Below are 25,671 nucleotides of genomic sequence, written 5' to 3' on the forward strand. Positions count from 1 at the left end.
TGTGATTCTATGATTCTATACTGTCTGCTAAACGCAACAACTTGACTCATTTTCTAGAGACTGCAGTCCTTGACCTGTCTGCCCAAAACCTCTGATGTCAAATTAGGAAGCCCTAAGGTTGATTTCTGTTTTCACTCTCATCTTCACCATAGGAGGGCTAGTTAGGTAAAAAAACCCATAACTGAGTCATTATGGTTTAAGTTCACTGAAACTGGATCTATAACGTGCAGTAGGCATCTCAGAGTCCTCATGAAGAGACCACTTAAATACTGAAACAAACTATTTTTTTCCTTTTATTTCCTGACTGGAAGAATGGAAGAGTAACCCTAGCACCTATTGCTTTACTGCTTATTCAAGAGACTTCGAGAGCTGAAAGTGTGTCTCTCACATTTATAAATTAAGATACTTATTGTGGAGAATACTTAAATAATCAATGGATTCCAACCTCGTATTTTGAAAAATACTGTATGATTAGGGGTCAGTGACTGTAAGAGCCACTTCTCACAGTTTATTGTAACATATTTGCAGGTGAATCTCCAAATCAAGTCATAGTAGCGTTATTCCACATAAAGGATGCAAGATCCTAGTGAAACTCACAGACTGATCCCCCAACTATTAACATCATGTTCCCCCTGCATGCACACACCTGCGGAGCAATGTTATGAGCTGGAGGTAAACAGCATGGGTATTCCAAAAAGAAGATCTGAGAAACCTTTAGTGTAGACAAATGTCCCTTGAAGTTATCTGATTTGTAGTCTATACCAGAGAGCATAAGTAATGTGCATGACATGCTGGGATTTTAAGTCTGTTCCTTCCTTTGTGAGGTTGCGCGTACTGAGGCTCGTGGCCGTCCTGCTAACGCGGCTCTCAGACCATGGCTCTGACTGCTCGATACCTCACATCTTCAAACCGCTCACTAATTGCTGGGGAGATTGATTTCCCACTGAGCTTCCTAAAGGCTTGCTTTTTACACAAGCTTACAGTCGCATTATGTGCCTTCTGGGCTGTACGGTTGGTTTAGGCCTGCTCAGTGTTAATGTAATTGGGCTGAAATAAAACCGTTTGTGAAGTTGGAAGGCTTTTATAATGACCCATATTGCTCTGTTTTGTGAAGGAAGCTCCCTGGGGTTCAAAAGATATTTTTTGTTAAATCCTACCCATGAAGAAAATGCACCTACCTTAAAGGGGAACATGATAGCTGTTTCACAGGATTAGTAGTGCTGTAAATAAGGCTGAGGGTAAATGATACGTTACAGGAAAATGACAGGTTTACAAGAAAAGTTAGCTGGCATAAATCTAATAATCTGCAAGTACAGTATGAGCCTTGCAAGTGACAGCCCCATCCAGAAGCAGGTTGCTTCAAGCTTAGGTTTCAGGCTTCACCGACAGTTAACATTAACTAAACTGACACGCATGAACAGTCTTCAAATATCTTGTATTTTTTGTTTGTCAGCATTTCCAATGTATGTCTGTGCTATTTACCTGTAACTTTGCATAGCCGTTTTATAGCAAAAAATATGATGGGATTTTTCAGAAGTGTCTAGTAAATCAGGAACTTACCCTCCTTATTAAAGTTTGATGGAAGTTAAAAAGGTTTGTGCTTGTATTTCATGAGGTGCTACTGGAAAACTCATATTGTAAAGTCACAGAGTTTAGTTCTTTGAAACAGTTTTCTTCTAGTGTTTCAGATAAAAGCTTTTGATCTTGAGCAGTCTCTGCAAGAGGTGACAGAGCGGTATGAGAAAGAAAAGCAAAAGAGGAGAGCTCTACATAACAGCTTAGTTGTAAGTATATTTAATGACAGAGCATTTTCTTATTTTGTTGTATGCCCATAATTTCCTCACCAGTAAAACTGATGGACATGCTTTTCATGGATATATCACCTCCCCCAGCTGTCTAGTTATGATGCCTTTCTTCGCTGAGGCACATTTGTCTTACAGCAAACCCCGCCCCATCCTTTTTACACAAGCGTCTTCCAAATGCACTCCTGCAACGTATTGCCCTGAGGACTATTGTCCATTTCGAATAGTGGACAAAACTTGAGCTTATTCACCCTCTTCTCTAAATTTGCAGCTCCTGAAATTGTCTTAGGATTCTTAAAATTATCAACTTGAAATTACAAAATGGTCTTTTATTTTTCCAAGTATTTCCAGATATGAATCCTGTTCAGCCATTGGGGATGGTTCATTTGGGATTAATTTTTTCCTTTTCATACTTTAACTTTACTCTTCCTCCCCACTTCCCCAAATTACTAGTTTTGGGTTGCCTGATTCAGGACCTCATTTTTAGAAAAACAAGCTGCCTTTAGACAAAATTCTTTTACATTTTTCTACCTGGGAAAATGAAGCTCTCTCCCAAGAAGTCCTTATTTTCCCAACTCTGCCTTGTGTTGCAGTTTACTGAAAGGATATTCCCCAAGGCAGTGGGGAGTTAATGCCAGCGGTCACTAGTCATCACATGCAAGCGGTTTTCATTAGTACAAAACAAGAACTGTTCACCAGCAAAAAAGAAAGGAAAAACATCAGGTTAGATAAACTGAAGTCTGAAACAGCCTGCAGAGAAAAATCAGTTACTGGCTTTTTAGTCATGTATGAACACACAGTGGAGAGGAAAAGGTACAAAATATTTTATATTCCACATCCTCCTCAGGGCTGGTGGAGGAGAAATGGAGTGTGTAATCTTGCCTGTTGAGTGAATATAGGTGTCTGAAGAAACTTAAGTAAAGAGGAAGGAGACTGAAGAGTGGAAAATGGCTGATTTAAAGCCTTTTTTTTTTTTTCTTGGAGACTGGAGCGGGCTTACACCACTTCAGAGCTCTGAATAGTTCATACTTCCTCAAGTACTTTCTCCTAACTTCTCAAAGCAAATGATACTGATACTATTTTTGACTCCACAGAGTCTAAGGTTCTGATGTTGTAAACACCTGCTTTCTTAAGCATGGTCATGTCTACTTCACAAATCCCAGTGTATTTGTCCTCTCCAGTAGTTTGTGTTAAATACAACTTTATATTCTAACCCTAGGAACTGAGAGGAAATATCAGAGTCCACTGCAGGATCCGACCACTACTACCTTTTGATACTGCTGCTGGACATTCCGTACTGCAAGATAGGTAATTTATTTTAGCTGTGTTGCACCTTAGCTGACTCATAGCTAATATACAGAGAAAACAATAGTTATATGTATGTGACAACAACTGTGCTCTTGATTTTTGTGGTTTTGTGTGTGTGGGGAGACAGTGATGTTATCGTAAAAACTAACTGCTGTTTCCTTTTCTTCCTCCTGCTAAATTGGCTTTAGCCAACCTCATCCCCTTGTCTAAAAGTACGTCCGCCTGAACAGAAAGCCATAACTGTCCTGCCAAGGCAGGATTAGGCCTAGCTTGGCAGAAGTAACACAGCTGCAATCAGTTTAGAGTATATTCACTATCCTATACAAATTCTGGGATACAGTAATGTAGTAACTGTCAGAAGTCGTGGGTAGAGAAACGTCCTCAGCACTACAGTTGTTGTGTAACGCTGTAGAACAGATTTGTTGTGAGCACAAACACTGGTAATTCTATTTCAGTGTAATTTGGCTCTGCAGCCCTACTTTACCATACACTTACTGTAACCAAAGTGTCAAAACATTCCAAGATCCAGAAGGAAAAGAGGGATTAGATGCAAGTATGTCCTGTGAACTGAACTATCCACAGATGACTAACATGAAAGAAGGTAGGGACTGAAACATACAAAAAGAAAACTGGGGGTGGATGGCTAGAAACCTGTAAGGTTATCATTTGCTCTGTCAGTAAATAACTGATTTGGGGCTTTACTTTACTTTTGCTGGCTAGTAATTCTGAAAGGGTGTTTTAAAGTTTATTAGTTTTTGGCAAACCTTATTAAAAAATACAGAATTGTTTTAATGCAAACAACATCAGAAATAGCAGACAAGAAATTTCAAGGGGCCTGAAGGGGAAACTTCCATTAAACTGTGTTTGATATGCCTGAGAAGGAGCCCACCCCCTGTTTCTGTTGCTGTATGGAATGGTGCAACCAGTTGCTGAACTGCAGCGTAAACCAGGAGGGACTGGGCCAAACAAGCAATAATTAAGACCTTTTCTTCATATATCAAAAAGTAATTTAAATAAAGCTTTGTTGTAAAACTACAGACTGATTCTCAAAACGCTTACACACATGAATGAATTTATAGACCTCAGCAATCCCAGTCAGTGTTTGGACTAGTAACGGATGCAAGATCAGGGACAAATACCTAAAAAGAGAGTGGTTTTCACTTTAATATTCTAAATGTTCTAATGTTTAATATTCTAATGTTCTAAAGTGAAAGCCTCTTGTTACAATCTCAAAATAATAGAATAACTTGCATGTGAATAAGTCTTCATTGGGTTTGTTCTAAATTTCTTTCTTCAAGCAGGTTATTTTGCTTGATTGCACTCGGTTTTTTATTCACAATTAACCCTGCTGTTAGTATGTACATGGGGTACAATAACATTGGCAGTTCTGAAAGGTATGCTTCAGACAACGTGTAGTACGCAGACGTTCTGAGCATTGACTTTCCTCAGCTGAATGGAACACTTATGGTTTGAAAGGTGCCCTTTTTAATGTATTGTGTGGGGTTTTTTTTTTTACAGGCAAAGAAACTTTTCAGAAAAAGTGGCATATGCAGTTGATGATGTGAGTATTTGATGGTGAAATTCAAAAGCACTTTCACAGATACTAGGAAGGAGAAACAAGAGGGACAGGTGAACCATGGGTTTTAGAATAGATGAGATACTTTCTTGTCAGCTGGTGCCCAGCTTGGATGCAATAGCAGGTGATTTGTGCTATTTTCATCCCGACTCTTTTAGTAGTAATAGCTTGGAGCTTCTGCTGGCGCAGTCATCCATGAACCAGACATTGTGTGTTTTGCAGCAGTCAAACTGCTGCAGACTTCCCACAGTCAGTCCTTTTGAGCCACTTGTATTTGTTCTAACTATTTCTAAAATTGTCAGGCTACTTTCATTTTATTATTGCAACACAACTAATGCATTAGGAGAGAAATATGATAGGTCATGAACCACAACAGCCTACGTAGTACTGCAGTCAAGCATGTTAAAGTATCCTGGCTTAGATCCATCAGAGGAAGGAGAATGAGCATTGAGGCTGCAAATCCAGATGACATTCCAGCATTAATTGGGGCCATTACCAAGATATAAAATCTAAAAAGTCACAGTATTGTGAGCTAAGGTCAAAGTATTAACTCAGGGTTTAATTTTCATAGCTGCCACAGTTCTTAGTTGGCTGCTCACTGTTACTTATGTGGCCATTAGCCAAATTCTGTTCCATAGTGTAGTGCTTAAAATACTGCTGAAGCGACCTGCAGTATGCTATGCATTTAAATCTCCCAAATTAGAGCTTCATTAGGCAGATCTCACTTACATAAAGTGGATACTTAGATATATATGCAATTAGGAGACTAATGGAGCACATGAAGAGTTAGCTAAGAAAGAGTAAATATGTCAGGAGATAAAAAACAGTCATCTGTAATGGTAGGCGTAGTATTCGGGATACCGTGACCCATTAATTGTACTATAAAATGCCACAACCATTTCTGAGCTATTAAGTCTTATTGCATAAAGATGAAATCAGATAATAGTTAGGGTTTGGATTTTTTCATATAGATATCTGATGTATTACAGTATCTGTATGTTTACAGGCAAAGCAGTATCTGCTTGCTTATGCCAATTCAGGAATTTCAGCTTGTTTGAGACAGTGACCTGGTAACCTTCAATATGCTAAACCTGTTCTCATGTTTAAAAGTCCTTATGAAATATTACAGGAAAATAAATGTATGCATGGACTTCACTGTAAAATAAAATCTTCAAGATACTAACTTCCTGGGTTTGGACAACACAACATTGTCTTCAAATGCTTTATTGGTTTGCCTTGACATTTATTTGGTTAACATGCTTTCTCGTTTTGATCAAGTCTGTGTTAGTTCCTTAATATGGTTTTTTGTGGGTTTTTTTTTTTTAGGTTAGGAAAAAAATATTTTTGTTTATAGTGTCCAACTTCATGAGGGAGGATGGAAGTACAACCGACTTTCTACGAAAAGCAGTTAATTTAGACTAATCTAACTAAAGTAAAGGAAAACAACGTTTAATGCCTGCTTGTTTTGCTTTTAACAACTGAAGGTGTTATGCTTGTGGCTAGGATAAATATGTAATTTTCAGAAGAAAAATTATTTGTTATTGAGTTTTTAGTTGCAACACAGTCAACGCTCATATTTCTGGAAACAAGTTAACCATTGTCCAAACAAGTACTTGTGATTTAAAGGAAATTTTAGATCAAGGTGAAGGAAAACTCTCTGTGATAGAGGTGCTGAGTTTATTAGTTTTTCTTTTTTAGATCATGGCTCTCTTTCCAGATTTTTCTCTGAAATTAGTTTATGTGTGTTACACAACCAGGCAGTTATCTCCCTGATCACTTTCGAGTTAATGTGTGTTAGAAAGTAGAGCTGCATTTGAGAGCCAGAGTCACAGCGCCGTCCAGCACACGTGTTGGAGACTATGCTTGGATCTTCTGGACAAGCTTCAGCTTGACGTTGTTCCTGGATGGGACTGGAGTGCTAGTAATGTGCTAATCTGTCTCCAATATGCTACAGCTTTGTCGTGTCGTAACTAGAATAGGGAGAACATCTGTCTTGTAGGGAAAAAGTATAAAGTAGCTTTGCTTCTCTTCTGCCAAGAGCTGTGTTAAGACTTCCTTCAAGCTGTCTGTAGATAGACAGAAGTGACACTTGGGCAGAATGCTTGCGTGTCTTTTTGTGAGACTGGGGCTACATGAAGTCTGTTTAATGTTTGAGTGGTTTTTCATTTGTTTATTTAGAGATATCATTCTACAAAAGACATATGTCATCTTTTCTACAATCTTGTTCACCTAGAGAATCATTATTCTAAGTCTAGAAAAGGCTTAGGACTTACTGGATGTGCAGAAGAGCATTCCATTTCAGTTTCTGAGCTACTTTAAGATTTTTGAAGTTTTCCTTTTTCCTTTCTTATGTATGCCCAGCTCCTCAGCATAACAACCGACTGAGCCTTTCTCCTGAGGCTTGTTGTGCAATAATGGTGGAGAGTGAGCACACACTACACATCAGGTGGAACTGCTCCACCTAGATTAGTACACTGAGCAGTGTTGGTACTGACACGACCGGAGAAAAGGAGGAGGTGAGGTACTGAATGTTCAGAATCTTCTTGGTGGTGACAGGAAAAGGAGGAATGGGTGCAAACTGAAATATGGCTTAAACATGAAAAGCTGTCAATCACAGGAATAGATTGCCCAGAGAGCGTGTGGGGTCTCCACCTTTGGAGATACTCAAAACCTGACTGGGCATGGTCCTGGGCAACCTGCTGTAGCTGGCCCTGCTCTGAGCAGGGTTTGGCCTTGGCGATCTCTGTTCCCACCTCAACCATGCGGTGATTCTGTTGGGGGATCCCACTTGCTGCTTGTCTGTCATTTCACCCTTCTCTGGCAGGTGTGCTCTGTGTGCTGGTGAATATAGGTGTCCCGTTTGAATGAGTAGCTATGTTTTACCTGGATTCACAAGACCAAATGTAGGTGATTAAATGAGGTGCCTAATCACTCCAGACTCCTCTCGTGGTTGCTGAAAAAGAGTAGCCACCTCCAGGGGGAAAGTCATTCACCTAAGCTCTGAATTAAACTTTAAATACGTTTGTTTCTTGCCACGACTACATAGGCACCTGAGGCACCTGCCTTAGCCTAACACCTGAAGTGATGTTTGAATCCAGCTTACTCTGTCACAGAGAAACTGGCTGTCTCTATGTGATTAATACCTTTCTAATCGTTTTGAGAAGTAGTTGAGGAAAAGGGGATGGAAAAGAGTCTGCCCTGAATATCAGGAAAGGTCCCAGATTCTGCTGTTTCTTCAAGATAGGACTGGGAAAACATGAATTAACACAGCCAAGATCCCCCTTTTCTTGGGATAAAATTTTGTAACAGATCAGGTGGATGCAGCTATAACAGTGGGAGAAGTTACCGCTTCCCAGTTGCTTGTCACATCCCCATCTAGAAGTTTCTTCCCCTGGTGCTTACCTAGCCTGGGGAATTCTTTAAGCTGTCCATGCCAGCCTCAGTCCTACATCAGCTGGTCGCACTGAAGTTGAGGGTGAAACATGAGGAGCAGTCGGAGTCTCCCTTAACATTGGCTTCGCTGTGGAGCAGTAGCCTTGGGACAGGGGGCATAGCCTTCAGCAGATATGCAGTAACAAGTGATAAGAAATTATGATTATCACAGCTGGATTCTGTGATCGTGTCTATATCCATTTTTCCATATAACTCATTTAAAATTATTTCTCTGCTTTACTGAATTTCGCTTGCTGGACGGCTCCCCAGGCTTGGGAGTCAGGACAGACTGTGAATATTTATGAAGTATCCTTTTGTTGTTTCCATGATTCATATTGCCCTGAAAGAATTCAGACTGGGAGTATTCTGTGACTCTGGGGTGAAAAAGAGGTTCTTTAGCGTTCATGAGAGACAGTTGTATGGATTTCATAAGCACTATTGACAGGCTGCTTATGGCCTGATGAAATTCTGTAGGCCAGCAGCTGTGGTGGATATCTTGGGCCATACTGATCTCCTGCGACAGGAAGGTCATTACCAATGCTCATATGAAACTTCTGCCTATTCTTTTGTTTCTATGTTATGCAAATAGAGCTTTTTCTGTCCCATTTCTCACCTTGGGGAAAGCTGGTCTGCAAGTAAATCTGATATCTCAGTCAGAAATCTGTTCCATAACTCTGTATCCTTTTCCTCTTTTTTGTTTATTGGTTTTTTTCTTTTCTTTCCCCAGAGCCTTGTGGTTACTGATCCTATTAGAATTTCTTTGTCAGGCTATTTTGTAGCAAAGTGCTGTACTCACATCTGTGCTGCTGCTGGATTTGCCAGTGTTGGGATGGGTAACATATCTCATTCTGTAGAGTGTACGTTGTCATCATTACGTTGATAATGGTATGTTGGCCTCCTCCAAAGAAGAAGAACAACTTGTAAACTCAAACCGAGAATTTTAATTTTTATTAGGCATTTGCGTGCTGGACGTAGTTATGCAATCGCTGCTCGTTCAGCTCTTTCCGACTTCATTCTGTGGCAATACTCACCTGAAGGCCATTAATTAACCACTCCAAGCCGCTTGCCTGAAGCGCAGTAGGAATTTCAGCACTCCCATCAAATGCAGTACCCTAACCAGGGGTTAGTAAGCTAGGAAACCTCCTGGAATTAAATGAAGTGTTTTGTGTGCTAGTAAGCTTCCACCCAAGTTGTAAAACCACACACACCCCCACCCTCCATTTATTTAATTTTCTCTGCAATTAAGCAACGTATGCCATGAGGAGCAGAAGGGCACAGAAGTTGCTGTGTGAGGCATGTTAGGCTGCTGTAATTACACTCTGGTAATAGTTTAAAGAGCTGCCTACGTATCTGTCAGATTTACAAAACTACTATATAATCAGTCTGGAAAGTGGATTCCACTGAAAACTCATGGAATTCTACCAATTGTGCTAGTGCAGTTCTTTCTCACAGTTATTCATAGAGTAACTCATGTTATTCTATGAAATGTACATCTTCTGCTCAGTTCTAGGCACAAATATACATGAAATCAATGTGAAAACTGACTCTATAATTAAAAAGACCTCTTTCTGCCATTTTTTCTACCTGTGGGGGCAGTGAGGTAGGTTGGGTTTACTTGCCTGTGGCTTTCTAGGCACATAAGAGATTCAAGTAAGGGTTTGGATCTTTCTCGTGAATTTAAGTGCGCATATTTTGTGCTGATTGTTCTTCAGTAATCTGAATGTGTTTTGAGATCCTTTCTTGTGGTCTTGCAAGTTCACTGCAGTGCTCAGGCCCTAAAGCTTCATGTGCTGGTGACTGCTGAAGAAGGGCCTCAGACTTCATAATCCTTAATTACTGCTCGCAACTGGAACATAGAAATGATAAATATTTCTTCTTGTGTGTGTGCCTATGCTATTAACTGTATTTCGTTTTCTCTTAGGAAACTGTCCTTGTAAAGTGTAGCCGTCCTGGCCATGCACCAATAAACAAGACTTTTCAGTTTGAGAGGTGGGTAGTTCCAGCAATCAGGATTGCTGGAAGATCTGTACAGTGAAAGGTAATTTTTTTAATAGGCGTTGGTTGAAAGGTAATGTTCATATTTTTTTATTTATGTGGTATTCACGTTCTTCCCAGGACAGAATAATGCAATTCAGGACGTAGATGACACGCTTGGCCTTCCCCCTTAGTGAAGACTATTGATACGCCTGAGTGTGAAACCTGTGTAGAGACTTATTTGACCCTTTTCACAGCCTGAGTAGCTGTCATGATCCTTGCAGTGTGTGGCGAGGGAGAAAAATGTTAGTGCATTTTAAAGGTAAGGACTCGAGGTGGACTGTGGGACATCAGCATTAGACATACAGCATGACTGAGCCGGAAACTGGACTGAGGGCTGTAAGACTCGATGTTCAGCCTTGCTGCTTTTAACGTAGTTCAGATGGCCTGAACATAGACAGCAGGGTAGAGTAGTCGAACATAAATCAGCACTCCCTGAGGGAAAGGCTGTAGTGTGGCCACTGTCCTTATTTAGTGCTCAAGAATCCACATAGAGGAGAGAGATTTGGAATGCACCAGCTGTGATAAGGGTTTTAATTGGTGGGTTTGCCTTATAGGACACCAGAGGGTCAGTCTGCAAGGCAGAATACTGCAGAGAGTCAGGCTTGAAAGCTGCCTTATGTTCTTTCAGAATGGAGCTGACCTGAATCTCTAAGAACAGGAACAAAGGGTTAAATTAATACAAATGAGATCTCTGTAAATGAAGAAATACAAAATTTTGCCCCATGTCTTTTTTTCTAATGCTAATTTTGCATCCATACATTGCAATGACTCATCCGGTAGGCTTTCTACCCTGAACCATGCTTCAAAACCCTCTGGGAACAGAACACAAGGACAATTTCATGCCTCCTTGCTTGAATGTAAAACTTGATTTAAAGTCAAATGTATCCAATGTGAATTATCTGTCCTGGTTTAAACTTAAGGCCTGAGCCTGTGCAGTCCGAACTTCTGTAGGTTTGCTGAACACTGCCAGTCTTCCACCCTTTCCATGAGGCATCCTTCTCAGATGCTGCCTCTTTCCACTCATGAAGACTGAGGACTGCTGCTGTGTAGGCCACCAAACAACAAAAATTCCTGAGATAATGCAAATCTTGGGGAAGTTTTACTGACCCCATAGGCTATTGGACTCCCTTGATACAAGGCATATGCGATCTCTCAAACTACACGGTCCCTTTGCATGTCTGCTGAGCTACTCAAATTCATTCCTTTAACCCTCCAGCTATACATAACATGGCCATACCATTTGAAGGAAATGCAGAATAATGCTGGAATTCAGTTAAGGAAATGCAGAAGAATGCTGGAATTCAGTTCTCTAGTGTGTTAATGGTATTGACACAGGACTCCAGAAGTGCTGTGACTCTGGACATGTGGTGTAGATCCTAATAATCAGGAAAAGGGTTAAAAAAATGTAAATCCCCCAAAGAATGCAGTTCTTGGGGAATGTTTTTTCAGTGTCCCAGCACAGCTCCTTTTTATAAACAGAAGAGCATATGGTTCTTATGAACTCAAAATGTTTATTTTTTTAGCAAAGTTTTATGGAACTAATAAATGTCAAAATATTTGATTTCAGCTCAGGAAGAAAATTCCAGCTTTCAGCATGTTATGCTTTTATAATTTTATTGGCAAATCAGTTAGCAAAATATAAAAGAAGCTCAGAATTTTCAAGGTGAAATTAACATTAATCACTACGCAGGGACAACTCTGTCATCATTCTGGTAAAAATACACGGGCTTATGGAAAGAAATTCTCTGGATTTGCTGCATCTTTCGTGGTCTCAGGCAGCTAATTAAGTGGGTGTCCATGCTTCAGCCAGCGCTGTGATTACAGGGTAGCATAAACTCGTTCAAGCCAACGTTAAACTACTTCATTTGGGTCCTGGTGGCGTTTGAACCACAGCAGCTCAGTAGTGGCAGTAAAACCCCTTTAGGAAGTTGAGTAAATATTTGGAGTAGTTACTGTAACATGGAGCCCCCCGTCTTTCCTCTGAAGGGCTACCAGAAGGTGACAGGGTGAGCTGTGGCTGCGCTGCTTTGCCGTGCGAGCAGACTACTGCGACTGCCCGATTCTAGCCCCGGTTGTGGTCGGTAGCAACCCGTTTGCTTTCTTAGACAGCGAAACCCATCAGCAGCAAGTGAAGACAGTATGAACGTTCTCCTCTCTGAAGTACCTTTCTCAGTTGGGTTGGGTTTTTTCTGTAGTAGCTCTGGGATGTTTCGATGTGTCAAGAAAAAAGTATCTTTCCAATACATATTGAATGAGAGGCCTAGTTGGTTAAGATGGAGGACTTGGTGCTAATGAATATTTCATCAATTACAGATGATAAACGAACCATAGAAAAGTGTTTGGAAGTGCTTTCACTCTCTTAGACTGACCTTGCAGATTCGATGTGCCAAGTTTGCCGAGGCATACGTGCAAAGCGAGGGATGGAGTGTTGCTGTTCAGGGTCCATTTGTCCTCCCGGTACGAACTGTGCCGCTTCCCTGCGTATTTGTTGGTCTCTCAGGGCAGTATGACAGCGCGTCAGTGGAATGGCAAGGCAAGCGGTATTCGTCCGTCAAGCCAGACAAGCACGCCTTTCCTGATTAAAGAACTTACAATTAGACCGTGGAACACTTTGCCACAGGATGTTACTCCCTGCCAAGAATTCAGCAAGATACAAAAAGAAACTGAATACTAATTCTAATAATATTTATTTTGAAACAGAAATTCAACTCGTATTTCAGTTCTGAGGCCAGTTTACAGTTTTTAAGGATTAGGATGAGACACAGAGATGAATTATTGTGTCTGCAGTCACCATAGTGTTTCTTGCTTCTTCCTCTGGCCGTTGTGAGGAAGAAAGTGCTGAAATAAGTGGGTTGGCTCTAATTTTGTATCTGTTTATCAGTGATCCCTCCGTACAATCTCATTTATGGAGAAAGTGAATGCAAAATCTACATTTTTGCAGGGTGTAGGCTGTAGTGGCCAGATTCTGATCAAATACAGAAGGAGGGTTGAGTACATGCTAAAGAGCACACTGTCTTAATTCAGTTAAACTCAGAGTATCACAGAGGAGCTGTGGAATACTGCTGAAAGTGAAGTGTGCTAATATGTTATATACACTGGGAAGTAACTATGCTTTCTAATGTTTGTTGCGATCAAAATTCCTGCTTCTAATTAATCATTTTACTCTAAGATATAAAGAACACACATCATTCATTGAAAAAACAGAGCTAAACAAGAAAATAAAAGAATCACAACTGAGAGGTATCAGAAAAGGAAGCTTTTTCCAAAGATAAACATTCGTACCTTAAATACTTAAGTGTGGCTAACAACATTCATGTTTTAGATACTGTTCATCTTGTATCAACGGTGCTTGCTGCAGGTTGCAGTCTTGGGGAGGATAAGTTTTTGGTGTGCTAGAGAAGAAATACACGTGTTGGGATGCCCAAGTTTTAAGATCAAGATTTCCTCCCTTTCATGACTTCCTATTTTCAGGTCTTGATTATGTTTATGTTGTACAAACTTCTTAGTCAGGAAAGCGTTAACTTTCTTCACAGTGGCTGGTAGGAAGCTCTGTTTCTGGATCTACTCTGAGAGAAGTACTGATAAGGTGTCTTTTTAGCTGGTGCTGGGGAGTGCCTGCACGAAATTCAAAGTTTCTCAGCTTCTGATACTGCAGCTGCATTCCCAACCTCCTCACTACAGGCAGGGCAGGGGACACACAGTTCAGACAGCTGACCCAAACTGACCATTCCATAGTACGTCATGCTTGGTACATAGGTGGGGAGTGGGCTCAGGGGCCATCACTCTTGTTGCTCCTTTACTAACAACTCCTCTGTTAGCTCCTTAACTCCTTTGCTAACCCTTTTGCTAATTCTTTTGCTGGCTCCTTCATTCATGAGTTGGTGGGTCTGTTAGTTTTCCTGGTTGTATTGTCACTCGTGGGGCTCGCTTGGACTTAGCTGCGATTGCTTTCGGGGTCCAGCTCTCTGGCTCTGACTCACTTCTTGGGACCTGGTTGTGCATCGTTTGCTGGGTGGTGAGCTATTGTATCATGTGTTTTATTCTCAATTATTTTAATTTCTTATTGTTACTAGTATTGTTATATATTCATTTATAAATATATATATCGTTCACTTATATTCAATTAGTAAATAGTTCTTATCTCAATTTTCCAAGCTTCCTTGTCTTTTTCTCCAATTCTCTTCCACTGGAGGAGAGGGTGGAGGTGTGCAAGTGGCTTTGTGGTATTTTGCTAGCCAAGGTTAAACCACGACACTGCCAGAGAGACAGGCAGAAGGATGAGCTCAGAGAGCCACAAGTGTGCACCTGCGGGTTGTTCCCTCCAGCACAGACAATAGCTGCTCCCAAAAAGGGGGCAAGAACCTTGGAGAACCTTATTAGCCACAAGAACCTTGTGGCTAATAAGATTCATTTTCAGTCCCCTGACAGAAATGTCAGCAGGTCAAGAGTTTTATGTCACTGGCCTACATATTCCTTTGTATTCTTGTATTATGACAACATATTTATATTTTTCCTTCAGTTAATCATTGCACTTTGCCCCTCAGAGTTTACAGTTCTTTGGAGTCTCAAGACACAGTATTTGCAGATGTGGCCCCTTTGTTAACATCTCTACTGGATGGGTAAGTCAAAAGGGGGGAGGGAGTAAGAAAGCTAAAGGACAATAATCTACTGAAACTCATCAATTTAAAAAAAAAAAAAAAAGAATGCTTAATAGTGGCAGCCCTGTCAAGTTTTGTGGCTTTGCAGTTGCATTTTCCTGTTTTCTGTCACTCAACACCAAGTAAATGTTGTTTCTCCATATAAGCAGTGAAAACTGTTTACAAAATTCAGCAGACTGGACAAATTGGGAAAAAACAGAATTTGTTTTCTTCCTCTGGTGTCTTTCTAGCAAGCTTAAGCATTCCTTCTCATGGAGGATACCATCTTTTTTTGTGTTTTGGTAGGTTATGACTGTTTTCCAGTTGTAGATACAGGGTGATACATCTATTCCGACAGTGCATTCATATATAAAGGGCCTGCCAGGCCACTCTGATCATCCGTTCTGGTTTTGTGTACAGCACACTCGTCGTTCTAATGGTCCTGCAGGCACCGGGGCTAAAACAGAGTTCTGGTTTGAATATAAAACTGAGCAGTAACAACTACTAAAAAATACGTGTAATTACTGCTAGCCACTGAAGTTCATGAAGTGGGATTCTTCATTTATGCCAGAGCCCAACCAGCCACGCTTGCGCAGAAGCCTTGAAGTGCGTATTGCTATGATCCTTGGGGCGTGAACTGAGATCCACACAAAACTTCATTTCTGCTCCTTTCTCACCCGGCTCCAATCCACTCATTTAGAGATGGCAGTTGTAGAGCTGTCATGGACCTTTCCCTCCCTGTAGAGGGGAAGCCAGTCCCTTTCCATCCACAGGGGCACAGCTGAACAGTGGCAACCCTTGTTCCTGGCAGTCTGTGCACTGAAGTTTCCTAGTCTCCTTTTCTTAAAAGCAGCCTAGAAGAGGCATATCAGGATCTTGGGAAATCCCAGCCATCCCTTTACACGTGCTGCAGAGGGGCCCACATGGGCTGCCTGGGCTAAGGGCAGTCCCATAAGGCATTATTCTAGTTTACCACGGATAAGGAACCACAGCTTCCATAGCTGAGCAACCCAGGGACTGATAGGTTGGAGGAGTTTGAACAAGTCCCCACAGCCACTGTTTTCCCTCTCTCCTTCTCCTTCCGCAATGAGCGTAAATTGGCTTTGGCTCAGTGTTGCCTGTGTGTCTTCAGACATATCTGATCTGTACCTTGATCTGCTGCGCTTCCTGCTGTCTTACTCCGCACTGAGAGAATCCTGTCCTAAAAGCTAGGTTTTCCCAGTCAGTTAGGAAATGTTCTGTTATTGAAAATGAGAGTTGTCTTGATCTTCCAGAAGTGCCATTTAAACAGAAGCAGATTTTCAGGGAAGGCGAGGCTGTGCGTAGGAGCCATCCTTCCCAGCAGCCTTCCCTTTGTAAATGGGAAACATACATACTTAGTCTGAACCTTGAACCTTTTTGCTGCTCCCAGTTGTTTTAGTCTGGGCTCCAAAGTGGTCTGTAACAACTTTTAGCTTAAGTAGAAAGGAGTGTTCCACTGCTGCTTTTTTTTTTTTCTTTCCTCTTTATTTTTCTTTCTTAATGAATTGTTCAATTTTTCAGTATAAACATACAGGAAGAAAAGATTGTCCCATATGCAAAACAGACGAAGTACAGCAGGCTTGAGAGTTTACAGTGAGATGTACAGGGCCAGCAGGGGAGTAAGATAATATTTCTTTTCTTTACAGCACTGAAGAATCAAACTTGTTTATTTATTTTAAAGAAGAATACATTTCTCCTCCTTTGGTTTCCTTTAACAGTGTTCTCTCCTAGCCATAACTTTGCTATACTGAACACCCACACTCTTTTTGGGAGGGAAACACTACAAAACTGTTGGTATTCTAGCTTGGCAATAAGAACTTTCTGAAACAAAAATGTAACAAATGAAGCAGAGTGGAGAAGGAGAAATGTCAGGGCACACAGGGGAATCATAGTCCGAAATTTTCAGATTGTCCCACTGGGAACCCTTATGTTGGAACCAGAACACCAACGAAGTGAACTAGGCAAATATAAACTACTCAGCTTCTTGTCTTCTTGAATCACTCAGCAATTCATTCTCTGCTGTGCCTACTGAGATACAGCGCTGCTTTGGGTAGCTTGAGCTCATCTGGGCTTACTGTGTGGGCTTTGGCAGGGAAATTATCACGGATTGATACCTGATTTGCATCTCCGTCTTCAATGCTACAAGCACGTGTCTGCTTAGCGTCTAATCATATCACCTGTATCTTCTCAGAACTGTTTTGTCCATCTTGCTTACTTTCTAGCAAGTAACAGTTAAGGAAAAGCTGAAGAGCTGGACCATATAAAAGTTCAAGAGACTTGTAAAAAGACATTAATTCATTTTTCCTAAGGCAAGCTACTGCGTGCAAACTTTCCCTGACATAAACGATAGAGTTGGGTCAGTGGTGAACAGAGAAATCCCTTGTTTCAGATTTACAGCCCTGATTTCTAGCACATTTCATTTTGCTGCAGTGCTCTCTATTTTGAGTTACATTTATCTATCTCCTTCTCTTCATCAAATCTGTGACTAGACCTCTGGTTCATACTCTGCATCCTGAAACGTGGAGGGAACTCACTACTATAGGTTCACTGACTGCAACTTTGGCTTCGCATCCCCAGAAAGGGTATCCAGACATTTTCTGTGCTGTTTATCAGCCCACACTGCTTTCTAGCAAGAGAAAGCTTTCTAAATAATCCTCCGAAAATAATTGCCTCTAAGCATGATTAATATGCAAAAAATTGCTGCAGATGTATTTCTGTGCAGTGGCCACGATCAGTATTTCGTGCCTTGAAGCTCTAAACTTAAAACAATTGGATGAGGGGTGTTCATTTGCTGGCATGTGCTTGAAACAACATTTTTGATACGAGGAAAAGCATCGGATAACCAAAAGCAGCTGTTCAGCTCTGCCCACGGAGGAGGTATAGCTTAGGCAGTGAAATTTTACTCCCTGGCAGAACAGGAGCAAGCCCATTCTTGCAACTCTCCAGTAGAGCAGAAATTTCGGCACACTGCAAAGCACTCGCGGCCTACGGAGGTTCTGCTAGCGTTAGGTCTCTCGTGGGAAGGAGCGGTCCTGTCGGCATAACTGCCTGTCTCCCCAGGGTTGTTGCTGGCCCAGTTCCGTGGTCAGCACGGAGGTGCTGCAGCAGCCAAGCAGGGACTAACCTTCAGCTGCACAGCACAGCGCTGGTGCCCAGTGCCAAGCAGGACTGTGGCTGGATGCATCCTTATCCACCCGCTTGTTTTGCCAAAGCTGTTGACTTTGCTCTGGCTGGGTTAGCAACATGCTTTACACAGGATTCCTGCAGTTAACTTCAGATCCCTGGGTCACAGACATCCACAGCAGAGCTTGCGGCTGTCTACCTTTTTATTATTCTTTTCAGTGCAGTGAAACAGGCATTGTCAGAGTTCTGTTCACTAGATATATCTTATGTGTCTCCAGAAGGTGAATTCTGTTCCATAGGGGCCTGTACCTCTGCAGTGACAATGCACATTTTCACCTTCTACAAGTCCATACCAGAGCAGTTCCTACCACTTTTATTCCGGAGAAGCTTTTGGGTGCATGCTTATACTGAACCAATGTATTTGGTTTAAAATCTGTGCCTCTCACTATTAGGGCTGTCTTGTCTTTTCCAGTGACTGAGGGCTACGACTGATGCGCCTGCCTGAAAAGGGCTACGAGAGCTGAAGGGTTTACTGTTCCCAGCTGTTAAGATGTTAGTGCTGCGGTTTGCGGCACAGCACTGCAAGGCACATCAGACCCAGCGATGGTTTACCTCACGGTGCTCTTCTGTAAACCGCGGTGGCGCAGGAGCCGATCGACGGGCAGCTCAGCAGTGTGTGAGCTGGGATTCGGGCAGACAGGAGGTCTAACCTCATCGGTCATTCCAAGCTAAGCGTCTCTGGAGCTCTGCTTAAAAAATAAAATCTGTTCAGGCAGTGTTACGAGCAGTACTTTAATTTCTGGTAGATTGGGAGATCTCCAGAAAGCAAGTGACAGGAGTAGTGTGTCTATTTTGTGCTCCAGGTTGTGTTCCCAAATTGTTTGGGGTTTGACTTGCCACCTAACAAACACGCTTGGTAACGGTAAAATAAACGAAGACCCTTTTAATTTTCAGGTACAATGTGTGTATCATGGCTTATGGGCAAACCGGAAGCGGGAAGACCTACACGATGCTGGGACCACAGCTAGGGGAGAACTTTGCATTCTCCATGGAAGATGAATCACAACTTGGAATTATTCCTCGAGCTACCCAAGAAGTGTTCAGGTAACAACTAAATAGAGGCTCGTGGCAGTGGCAGTCAACAGTTAGCACTAATCTTTACAGAAGGGATGAAATTATGTTTGTAATGTATTTCTCAGTGCAGATTTCAGCTTCACAATCATTAATAGCTTCTCTACCTGCCATTCCGTATATGAGTTTTGATACAGACTTCGTCTCTCTCCTGCTCAGTCTGATTTTCCAAGAAAACAGCAGGATTGCACAGTCTTATCTGTTCATCTGTCTTTCAGACTCCTAAGTAACTTCTGAATGTGTTTCAACACATTGGAGTTGTGGGAGTCCAAAAGATAATCTTTATGAATTATGTGCTAATTGACAGTTGGAATAGATGACGAGGATCCAGATTAGAACCCAGTCCCCAGGAAGGATGATAGTAAATTTTTTAACCACAATCTGTTCTTGCTTTGAGAATTCTTAGTTTTGGGGTTTTTTTAGTTGAATCTAGCACATGTTTTGAACTGATGTCCTCCTATGTTATAATAGAACAGCGGTTAAAGGGTTTTCCAGATAAGCCTATTTCTTTTGGAAAATAGCATAAGATAAATCCCACATCCAATTTTGTGCCAGATTACTGTAAATACTCTCCTGAATAGACAAACCCTTAATTTATGAATTTTTGGAGGCTGTGGACGGATAAGCTCCTACAGACCTAGCTGGGCAGTTTCCCATCTCTTGCCTGTTCATCGCTTGCACTCTGCCAGAGTTTATCACTGAGCTTGAGCTCTGGATGCAGTAATAATGTCCAGCAGAGAAACGGTGTAAAAGAAATCTTGGGTAGGGAGGGAGGGAGGCTAGTGGAGAAAGACAATTTAAGCTGGCACAGCGGTTTGGAAAATGAAGTTTTATTTACTGCTTCACATGTAGTATAAGTGTATTCTGAGTCTTCAGATTAACATTAGGGTGTGGATGAGGCAAAGCCAGGGCTGCGGATATTTAATAAGTGCTTTTGTCAGATTGTAATTAGATTAAAATTAAAGAATAGACATTTTATTTACAGATTGTTCACTTGGGGTTTGAATTCAACATTTTTTGGCTATTTTCTTTATTTTTTTCTTTTCTTCCCTATTTTTGTTCTCCAGGCTTCTTTCAGAAAAGCCACCAGGAAGTTACTGGGTTGAGGTTTCTGTTGTAGAAGTGTATAATAATGAAATTTTTGATCTCCTGGCCAAAGACGGTTGCGGGAAAGTGTTTGGCGTCAAACGTGACGTTGTCACAACCCGAGGAGGAAAGAGCGACGTTCCGTTGCTGACGCATGAGTGAGTACATGATTTGATCCTTCTCATCCAACCACCATCTGGTGTCAACGCAGCGTGTAGCTGTCACAAACCTGCATTATGGGCACCAGTTATCGCTTCTGAACAAGGGGTCTGTGCAAAAGAACAGTTCTGGCTGTTTCCACCAACCCAGTCTGTGAGCCTGCGGTTGGCTGCAAATGTCAGAATACTCTCAGACATAGCAGCACAATTGGTTTGGGTTATACTCCTGCGTTCAGCACCTTCCACCCAGGATGCCTGAAGGCAGCTGTGTATTTCTTTGTTGGTGGATCTAGGGCATCTTCTCAGCTGTAGAAAAAGAAGGGGTAACCCAGTCACAAGGCACTTTCCCTTCAGTCTTACCAAATTATAAAATCTAGAGATTGTAATGGAAATATATGTACTCCTTGTAGATTTTTAAGCAGCTGTAGAGTGCCACAGTTTTAAATGTACTTCAGAAAGAGTAAGCTTTTAAGTGATCTTTTAATATAAATACCAATCTTACACTGCTTAGTATTCTGTTTTCAAAACTGGAGGCATTAAAGTGGAATCGATACGCTGGCATTTGAACCCCTAGTTCTTGAAAAGCCAGGGCCTTCAAAATAAAAGCTGAGAATTAGCTAAGCTACTACCCGTTCAGTTTTAAGATATATACCTTCCCAGCATCGTTGTGTGATAGGCTTGACTCTTATTTGCTCTTATTTAGTTCTTGAAGGTGTAGGGAGAGCTAAGATATTTAAGGCTACAGCTATGTTTGCTTTATGTCTTCCTATACATACTTAGCATTACAAAGGCTTGTTCTAGTACACGTGGGAATGATTCTTGGTGTCATATGAGTAATATACAAGGCAAATGTGTAACACTTTCCTGCTATATATGAAACACCTTGGCTAATCAGACGGTAAAAATCACATGTTCATAACAATTCATCCATTAATGAGAGTGAATCTGTTTCAGATGCTTCATTTTAGTATTGGATGTGTTGTTTATGCCAGTATTACATCAACATTAGCAAGAAAAGTTATGGTAAGCAGCATTAGTGGCACCAGAGAGGTGATGCTACCTAGCAGAATTAAGCTACTGGACATCATCTCCCTGCGAGCACCCAGCATGGGAATGGATTCCAGAAGGGAACGTTTCTGCTCGTGCACTGCACAGAGGGCTAAAAACTTAGAAAAAATGTTCTGCTCCTTGGGCAAATAATGTTTGTGAAAAGAAGCACCTTGCCCTATTGAAACATTTAGCACAATCATAGAATGGTTTGGGTTGGAAGGGACCTTAAAGATCACCATAATACAATGTCTTACATTTCTGGGGGAACCTTGATGTTTTCCTTCACTTCTCTATAATAATGCTGGTCATGGTCTAATCTCTAGTTTTCCTGGAGGAATTAGAAGTCAGATATGTAAAGCAACCCCCCCCCTCCCCCTCCAGTTAAAATAAAACATACCCTCAGTGGAAATAACTGAAGAGGCAGTATTTCTGCCTTGCGGAACAGAGTCACACAAGCAGATGCGTAGTTGTTTGTTTTTGTGGGTTTATGCTGTTGCCAGAAAGCCTTGATAAAACTGTAAGAACGTACTGGAGGGCTGTGCAAACATACTTGGATTCTACCTTGTTATACACGTTGATTGGCTTGCATTGTCTAGCCACTGAACTGCTCACAGGGAAGTGGGACCCCAGAGAAACCCTAAAGTGGCTTTCTTCACCATGGGCTCTGTGTAACTCCGTTCTTTTATAAAAGTACTCGGCACGGCAGTATGCTAGGATATGCTGTGTGTCTGGGCTATGCCTGCTCTGCAGTCTGGAGGTTAAATACGATTTCCAGAGAAATTCTGCATCCTTGATTGCCCTCTGCATGCTCCCTAAGAGCATGGAATGAATTAAAAATGTCTGGACCTTCAAGTGATGAATCCTTTTGCCCTCCCCATCTCTCTCATGCTGACTGGTGAGTTTCAGTCTCTCTTCTTGGATTTCCTCAACTGCGACTCCACTCCACCTTGTAGCGTCCGGTTAAGGCTCTGCTGTCAGGGGAATGAAACACTCCTGCAGAAGAGGTTGGGAGCAGAGCCTCACCTGTGTGCGCTGGATCTTTCTGGAAGGAGCTCATCTTTTTCCTTTGACTAGAGAAGAACCATACGACTTAGAAAATGAAAATGGGTGCATATAGTGTGGCTGTGATGGGAGCTGACTTCTTCCTGTTTCACCAGAACCTCCAAGTAATTTTTAATTATGGTATTTCAGTAACCAAGATGCTGGCCTGGTTATTTTTCATTCCTGAAAAATGCCTACTCCCGAAGGGAGCTTTGCATAGTTAGTGGGTGACTCCTCTCTTTTCCTAGGCTTTGGGAAAGGGAAGGGTGGGATGTAGCTGGACTTGTGCCACAGAAAGAACTAGCAGCTGCCATAAGGTTTCATTTGTTCTTCTAGTTAATAAAATGGCTGCTCTGTTTATTTCTGTAAATTTTAATTTATGGTAAAGGAACCTGGCGCCTTGAACTAAGCACCTCTTAAAACCCACTTATCTCAATTGATAAATACTCAATTCTAATGCAAATATAAATAAGAATATGGACTTGTGTCTCAATTACAATGCAAGCAGTGAAAGAAGTCCAATTCATAAACAGGTTATATTAATAATTACACAGAAAGGTTAATAAGAAAAAGCAAATCCAAACAAAGCAAGGGAATCATCGAATGAGGCCACCCAGCTGCCCAAAATCTAAAGTAAATGGCTGGTGCTTTGAATAAAAACACATCATCATTTGTGATAATATTTCATCTAGAATATATTGGCCTGCTGGGTCTCGTTGCCTTCTCCATATATCCATTAACGTACAGTAGTCTCTTTCCTGCTAACATGTACCTCTTACTGAATCACAAAAACCTCAGTCTCTTTCTTCTTTTATGGCTTGGTTGGCTTTGGAGAACATTCAGCATCAAATTTTTAACCTGACCACAACAGGGCTGCTGTTTGCAGAATCGGGTCCTGGAACGTGCGGTACGTACAGCAGGATAAAGTCATCGGGATTGTACTGAAGAGTGATTGCTGTCAGCCCTGCTGATAGCTGCTGTGCCCAGCCTGCAGCACTGGGGCTGCGGGAGTCTCTTACCTCCAACGCTGGCTGCAGTCTCCCAGGAGGCGACCGGCGCTGACGGCTCACCCTGAGGCCTACCTTGTGCAAACACAAGCTAGAGGACCGCAGCTTGCAGCTCGGACCCCTTGCAGAGCACAGGGGCACCTTGCAGGAGCCGCTTGCCTGTGGCTACCTCCTCTGAAGGCTGCTTGCCTCTCCTGCCACCCAGTCCTGGCTCACCAGCTATTGGAAGATGCAGTTCAAACCCCAGGAAGGCAAGATCTGCCTCCGTGGGCTGAGGCAACTGCCTTTGACAGCAGGAGCTGGCACCACTGCTTCCTTGCTGGTGCCAGGACCAACAACCAGGGAGACACCACCAGTGGATGCAGAGAGGCAGAGACGGTAGAGGGGAGGCCAGCGTGCACGGCTCAGGAGTGACAGGCGAAGGCTATAGGGATAAGGGCTCCTGCAGCCCTGGTTACCCAGGGAGCTGCTTAGGTGTCTATAACCATGGTGTGACTAGGTGTTTTTCTCTTCTTCACGTGCCCTGGCCTTATTTGCAGAGGGAGTTGTTTCAGCTGGGTATAGCTCTCTTGGCTCCAGACTCCTGGAGCATGGCAGCTCTTAGCGTAAGGTACGTCTGTGCCCAGTGTGACTTTTGCCGAAATCCGCCCAGTCTGTGTCACGAAGGCCTTGCCCTTTTATCGCATTCTTGCTTTTGCCAACTGCAGCGCTATCGGACCAAGGCCGTAAGGAGAGTTGTTGATGGTTCTGGTGTTACAGGCCATTCGGTGACCAGGCAGTCATATGCAGCCATAATAATTTCTACCCCCAGCTACAAACTAATGTTTAGGTGAGGTAACTTGAGTGACTATTGAAGAAGGCAAAGCAGCGAAAGGAAAGGGTAGGCAGTCTTACCTCGTTCGTTTGAAACATTGCAAACCTGGGGGAAATCACAGTGGGTTTTTTCGTTACCCAATCAGTCTATTTCACTTTCTGTGTTAGATTTTTGTCCTTTGATTGGTCGCATTTGCCGTATTTTCTTTAACTGAGAAAGAAAACCGATAGTACCAGATAAAACGGTCTACAGACCTGTGTCTTTTCTTCCAAAGTAGAGGTGTAGGAACTTCAGTCGGTTCTAGAGCTGAGCTGCAGTACCTATAGACCTGCCAGGCTGGCAGGCCACTTCTCCAGCCCTCTCAGTACTACCTCACAGCTTTTGTCTTGAATTTTCATCTTGGCCTATATCCCACCTGAAAAGTTGTTGTATATACAGTCGTTTGTGCAGCTCAAGCCTGAGATGACTATAAGACATTAGAAGAGCGAGGAAGTGGAAATGCTTAGATTCGCGTCTGAGTTGTCAGCTGCCTCGTGTGATTTTTTTTTTTTTTTTTTTTTACTGTGGGGCCATTAAATCTTCCGCTTGTTCCTTTACTTCCTAGGACTGTTGAAAATGCGTCTGAATTTTTGCATCTTGTCAACAAAGGTCTACAGCTGAGAGTCAGGCACCCAACACTGGTGCACGCTCATTCCTCTCGTTCTCACCTGATAGTTACACTGACCATAACCACACTCGTCTCCGGAGATAACTCCGGTAAGTAGGATGTTACTAACATACATCCTGAGCCAGTCGCTTTTTGACAACCCGTCTGTGGATTGGGAGATTTCCATATTGTTTTGTCCTCCTTTTTCCGATGTTTAATACATTCCTTCCATTTTTTTCCATTGTTTAACTTTGGCATACTTTCTTAAATAACAGACCAGTTTGATGCCTGAATGATAGTGAAACTTTCACTTTTCTTTACGTCTTGACTTACAGTTCTTGAACTTTTATAGCATGAAATAATTAATGAATTAAATTTTATCAGTAAGTTATAAGATAAGGTATAAGATAATGTATCAATAAGGTAGACAGATACAGTAGTTAAATCACTTTGTATGATGTATCACGTAATCACTCATGCTAAATTTGTGATAAATCTAACCATGCGTTTTAGGGATCATCATATCGTTTTGGGTGAGAAATAATTACCTTTTTTTTTAACCGGTTGCCTTGCCAAAACATCCATCAAATTCAGTGTCTTGAACTGTTAATAATAGGCCACTGAAGGAAGAGACAGCGTAGTTATTTACTATGGCAAACCCCATATTTCTACTTTTCATTACCCCACCAAGACTTACTAGTTTATTGCTCTAGGAATAACTTCAGCTTTTGGGGGTTAACTTTGTTTTCTTTTGCTCGTGTTGTCATTAGGCTCTCCGCTTCCCGTGCTGTGGCCCACCTCC

The 25,671-nt window shown here is 41.9% G+C and overlaps 1 protein-coding gene across 1 annotated transcript in view; it reads left to right on the plus strand.

Moving 5' to 3' along the window:
- Positions 1-1,680: 1,680 nt before the first annotated feature.
- The window catches only part of KIF25 (kinesin family member 25), a gene marked incomplete at its 5' end in the record, with an annotated part of 29,973 nt that continues 5,982 nt past the window's right edge, over positions 1,681-25,671 (plus strand). The window contains 8 exons of the mRNA XM_010157303.1: positions 1,681-1,784; positions 3,022-3,110; positions 4,629-4,671; positions 10,040-10,107; positions 14,700-14,774; positions 18,891-19,040; positions 20,135-20,311; positions 24,828-24,979. Coding sequence (XP_010155605.1) covers positions 1,681-1,784; positions 3,022-3,110; positions 4,629-4,671; positions 10,040-10,107; positions 14,700-14,774; positions 18,891-19,040; positions 20,135-20,311; positions 24,828-24,979 — 858 coding nt within the window. The remainder of the gene's footprint in view (positions 1,785-3,021; positions 3,111-4,628; positions 4,672-10,039; positions 10,108-14,699; positions 14,775-18,890; positions 19,041-20,134; positions 20,312-24,827; positions 24,980-25,671) is intronic.

Source organism: Eurypyga helias, unplaced genomic scaffold (assembly GCF_000690775.1).
Source record: "Eurypyga helias isolate BGI_N326 unplaced genomic scaffold, ASM69077v1 scaffold13510, whole genome shotgun sequence".
NCBI lineage: Eukaryota > Metazoa > Chordata > Aves > Eurypygiformes > Eurypygidae > Eurypyga > Eurypyga helias.